Source organism: Merops nubicus, unplaced genomic scaffold (assembly GCF_000691845.1).
Source record: "Merops nubicus isolate BGI_N331 unplaced genomic scaffold, ASM69184v1 scaffold1094, whole genome shotgun sequence".
In the NCBI taxonomy this organism is placed as follows: domain Eukaryota; kingdom Metazoa; phylum Chordata; class Aves; order Coraciiformes; family Meropidae; genus Merops; species Merops nubicus.
Window position 1 is genome coordinate 24,463 of NW_008603339.1, and position 4,839 is coordinate 29,301.

General features: G+C 47.2%; 1 protein-coding gene across 1 annotated transcript; it reads left to right on the top strand.

Annotated features, from left to right (window-relative positions):
- The first annotated feature begins 510 nt into the window (after positions 1-510).
- Positions 511-3,702, top strand: FKBP1B (FK506 binding protein 1B, 12.6 kDa). Its single transcript, XM_008938612.1, has 2 exons — positions 511-621; positions 3,209-3,702. The coding sequence occupies exons 1-2, from the start codon at positions 511-513 to the stop codon at positions 3,335-3,337; spliced, it is 240 nt and encodes a 79-aa protein (XP_008936860.1). The 3' UTR covers positions 3,338-3,702.
- The last annotated feature ends 1,137 nt before the right edge of the window (positions 3,703-4,839 follow it).

The following is a 4,839-nucleotide window of genomic DNA, read 5'->3' on the forward strand; positions in this document are numbered from 1 at the left end:
AACAATACTTTGAAATAGATGGTAAGTATTGAAGGAGAGGTGAACCTAGTCAAATTTAAGTTACATTTGGTTCCTTTGTCTGTAAGCTTGTTTCAGGCAGCTTTTTTGTGTTCAGGAGCACGCCTGCATTGGGCTTCTCTCTTCTGCTGCTTCCCATTTGTTCCTTGCCTCCTTTCATCTGCTTAGCTGGAAAGCTCCACTGTGTGAGCAACAGCCCTTCTGTATGTCTGTGCAGTGTTTGGTACGATAGGAGTTATAACCTATTGCATTAGGAGTTACAAGAGTAACATATTCCCATTTTAAAGCCTAAATTCCTAGAAGGCAAAGGTAACACTGAGGTACCACTGTGTTTGACTCTCATGCCTTATCTGTTTTGGATGTGGTTTCAAAGTGAAAATGGAAAAGAGCAGCTGATGTGACCAAGACATTAATTTCTCACTCCTTCTCTCCCTCCCCAGCACTTAAATTTAGATGTAGCTCAGACTGAACCTGTGTCTTGTTTTGGCAGGGATGCTACAGAATGGAAAGAAGGTTGATTCCCCCAGAGACAGAAACAAGCCTTTCAGGTTCAAGATTGGCAGACAAGAAGTCATTAAAGGATTTGAAGAAGGTGTCACACAGGTACAAAGAAATGATTCAGGCAGAACTTGAAGCTGGCTGAAGGGTGTGTGAGCACACCAGTGTCCTGTGCAGTGGTGACCAAACCAAGTGGAAATCAGAGAGCAGGATAGAATGATTTTCTGAAAGCATGGTCCATGTGAGCACAGCATTTCCTCTAGTTCACCTCTGTCCACCTGGTGATATTCCCTACTTGTGGGGCTTTCCATATGATGTTTGGGAGGGGAGAGGTGAAGTGCCCTCCCTGGGTGCCAGTGTGCCACTTAAACCACCTCCCTTTCTCATGGGCAGCTCCACAAAGAGACAACAGTGGCCTCTAAAAGGTTCCATGAGGCAGTGTTTTATGGAGTGGCATCTATTCAGCTACTCCATAAAAGTCCAAGCTGCTGTTCTTGATGACATCCCTGACTGAGCTACAGATTTTGACCCTTACTGAATAAGGTACCAAACTGCACTGTTAAATTTTTATGACTTCAGGGTCCCAGGTACAAAGCTTAACATTCACTTTTAAGCTTTTCACTAAGCTCAGAGAAGCTGCCCTCCATTAATTACAGTTGGAGTGCCAAAACAGTAAAATGCTAAAAAAGCCACACACTGCAATTTGCTGCCAACTCTTGCCTTTTGTCTGCATTGCTGTGAGGGCCCACTACGTGAGGAGGGTGATCAGACTGCTGGAGTGCAAGAGGGAATTAGAGCAGGGTGCATATTCCTCATGACTCCCCATTTCGGGGTCCTAGAGCTCGGTGTAGAAAGAAACTGCTCCATTATTCTAGGAAGAACTATAAGAGGAAGAACTTCTGCTTAGAGAGAAGGGAAGGATGCAAAATGAGAAACAGTCCACTGGGGAATGATGCTACCATGTTTTTCCAGAGAGAGATGGAAGAGAAAGTAGTTTGCAGCCCCGTGGAGAAGGAAATGCAAGTGTTCCCTTCTCTCCAGCCAGAGGAGAAGTCCATCTGGGGAATCCTAGACTGTGAAAAATGCCCCACCTTCCTGTCAAGGGTTTGAGCTGAACTCTGTTTGCTTTGCAAACTAAGAATTCCTCACCCGTGGTTAGAGTGTTCTAGACCTGGGGTCTTAGAAACGCTGGTTTCTAAGCCCCCAGGTGCTGTAGAAACCAGCAGCCAGTGCAGCTAAAGCTGTGGCAGCAGGCGCTGGGTGACCCCTCCCGTGGCTGCTGCCCCCGCAGTCCCTGTGGCAGGCGCTGTCCTCCTGCTCCTCCTGGTGGATCACTGTCGGAATTCGGGCTTGTGCTTCTCTCCCCAGGGTTTTGGGTGGGGGGGTTTGGCGAGTGTGGTTGACAGGAGACACTTGATAAAGGCCGTTCACCGTGGCTACCATTGTAGATTTTTCAAACCTTGGTTTAATGCCTCTCAAATGCCAGCAGCATCTGCATTTCTCTGCTCAACTCCTGACAGTTCAAGGTTGCCCCATGCCTAAAACCCGTGTGTGGCTTACCAGCTGTCTGCCTTGCAGGCCCTGTCAGAGCTGCAGCCAGCCTGCAGGGACCAGGGGAGGTCTCTGCTCCTACATCCTCAGCCCCAGGCTATGAATACTCCCTCAGGGTGGGAAAATCCACATTCAGGTTTTTGTTGTACGTAAAATGATGAAAGCTTTAGCTTTGGAATCTTGTATAGGACCTGGAAAAAAAAATCAACAGGAGATACTGCATAATCTGTAGTCCAGTGATGTGTCCAGTCTTGGGAGAGAGGTCAGGGTTGAATGACTGCTTCAAATCAGGGGTTGTTTCTCGGCCAATGAATATTGAGTCACCAGTGCATAGTGCAGGAATAGCAGTTCAAGAGTTCTCCACCCAAAAACTCTGTTGGAAGAGCAAGGGATTTGAATCTTGATGCCCCAAATCTGGATGAGCGCTGTTACCTCTAGAGCTTGTCTGGAGTGGGAAATCAGCACTTCTGTCCCTCACCAGGGACAAGGGTTCTCTGCAGACAAAAGCAGCACCTGGGGTGAGATGTCTGCCCTCAGCTTGTGCTGAGCTTAGGGAAACCAGCACCTCTTCACAGTAGGATTGCACCAGGGTTTGCTTTGCTCCTGCCCAGCAGAAGAAAGTTGGGTACCTTCAGTGTTAATGTTTGAGAAATGGTTTGGAAGTCATCCCTGGTGGTGGCTGAAGAAGAAAAAATGTGGCTGAATGCTCTTCAGAAGCTGAACTTAACTGTGTTTCAGCACTGGTCTCTCAGGAATGCAAAGCTCTGGTCCTGTCTGCTCCCAGGAGCCTTTCCCTCACGCCCGCCGTGGTTTATGTGCACCCTGGGCTGGGCAGAAGGAGCTCATGCCTGCGGCTGGCTCCAGGAGGCAGGAGGGACCAAATCATGCCCTAGAAAGCCTCTGTGTGACTCCCAGACTGGCTCTTGCAATGTGCATGTCTGGGAGAAGCCAGAGGAGTCAGGAGACCCACGTTAGAGCTGTTTGTGGCAGCTTCAGCATGAAGCTGAAGGACGAGTGTGATGCTCCCAGCTCCCCTCAGTTCTGTAGAGCAGCCACGCAGGGATCTGTGCATCCTTTTCCTCCTCACACCAGCTTTTGGGTTTTGTCTTCTCTTTTCCTGTCTCCAACACCCCAACCCCAGATGAGCTTAGGACAACGAGCGAAGTTGACCTGCACACCTGAGATGGCCTATGGAGCCACGGGCCACCCTGGGGTCATCCCTCCCAATGCTACTCTCCTTTTTGACGTGGAGCTTCTCAGGTTAGAGTGAATCTTCTCGGGGGAGTTGGCTGGAGACATCTGTTAATAACCATCCCTTCGTTCTCACCTCGCCAGCAGTGAGAAATCCTCCCTGGAGCCCCAGCCTGCCCTGCTCAGGCTGTCCTGTCCGTAGTGCCTGCCCTGGGGTTCCTCACACCTTCCTTCTCTTTTTTAACTTCGTGGTGTCCGTATCTGCCTTTTGTTAGAAGCTTTGCTTTGGGAAGAATGTCTACTGTTGTAACATTTTCAAGTTGTACATTTTATTTAATTTGCATGTAAGAAGAATTCACGGTGACGACTGAAAATATATATAAATATAAATATATATATATTCCTTATTGAAAAACCACTGCCTTACTGTACACTTAAACCAAGAAGAAAAAAAAACAACAACACACAAAAGGTGCTCACAAGGAAAATCCAATGTACACCTTGTACATGAAGGGGCATTAGCCACACAGAGTTACCTGCGCTGCCACTTTTCTCAACTTGTACGTTCTGCTTGCTGCTGTTTTAAAAGATGCTGTCTCATTTAAGAATTAAAAGCATATATATATATAAAACCCAATAAAGTCTTGATTCTTTACAGCTTCTATTTCTCGTTTTTCTCCTCTGGCTGCTGGAAATCTTTTTGGTGTATAGGAAATTCTTCAAACAATCATCAGTTGGTTTTTTTTTTGGTTAGTTAGTTCTCTTTTTACATGAAATACATGTAATTCCATGCACTGCTTCTGTTCTAGATGGCACAGTGGAAGATCTCTGAGGGACCAGAGGTACCAGGAATATGCAAAAGGCTGCTAGGACAGGGAGGCTTCCTCACTCTCCATCTCCCCTGCTCTGCTGGCAGTCCTGCAACTCTGGCCAAAATTTGACTGCTGAAAAAAGTGATGCTTCTCAAAGACATGCAGTGCTGGTCCAGTTCTGTGCCTTTACAACAGCAAAACTCGTGTAAAATCTTCTGCTGGAGCTGAGAAAGGCTAGAGAGGAGCAGAACCATGCCCATCTGAGCTGCGGGGTGAGGGGACCTCAGAACGCACCAGGGGGGTTTCAGGCCACATCTTCTGATCCTGTTTACATAGCCTGCAAACTTACTTTGTGTGCTGGGCTCCTGGCAGGTGAGAGTGAGCAATATTTATCTCATCTGATGGTTCTGTGAATGCAGGAAATAATTCTTCCTCCCCTGGAGACAGAAGGATGTGTAGACTCTCATTTACCTGGTTTTAGGAGCAGGACCTGATCAGCGAAGCTGCCTCTTTCTTCACTGTTATTTTGCTTTGCCTAAACTTGATTTTTCCCCTCTGCTGTATTAAAAAAAAGAGCATCACTGGGTCACAATGTTGTTTAACTTGACTAAAAAGTATTTGCATCATTTTCAGCTAAGGGATTTTTGGCTGGCAGGATCTCAAGCAGCTGGTGAGCGATTTCACGTGTGAGTCTGTAAGGAGAACACACCTCGCAGGAGCAGACAGAACACAAAGCTAAGTAGGTATCTCCTGGTGATGCCTCCTGGAG

What these genes read in the sequence shown, in the direction of transcription:
- FKBP1B (XM_008938612.1), top strand. Translation starts at nt 511, where the DNA reads ATGCTACAGAATGGAAAGAAGGTTGATTCCCCCAGAGACAGAAACAAG. An exon ending in TTGAAGAAGGTGTCACACAG is followed by an intron (nt 622 to 3,208) that starts GTACAAAGAAAT and finishes CCCCAACCCCAG; the next exon opens with ATGAGCTTAGGACAACGAGC.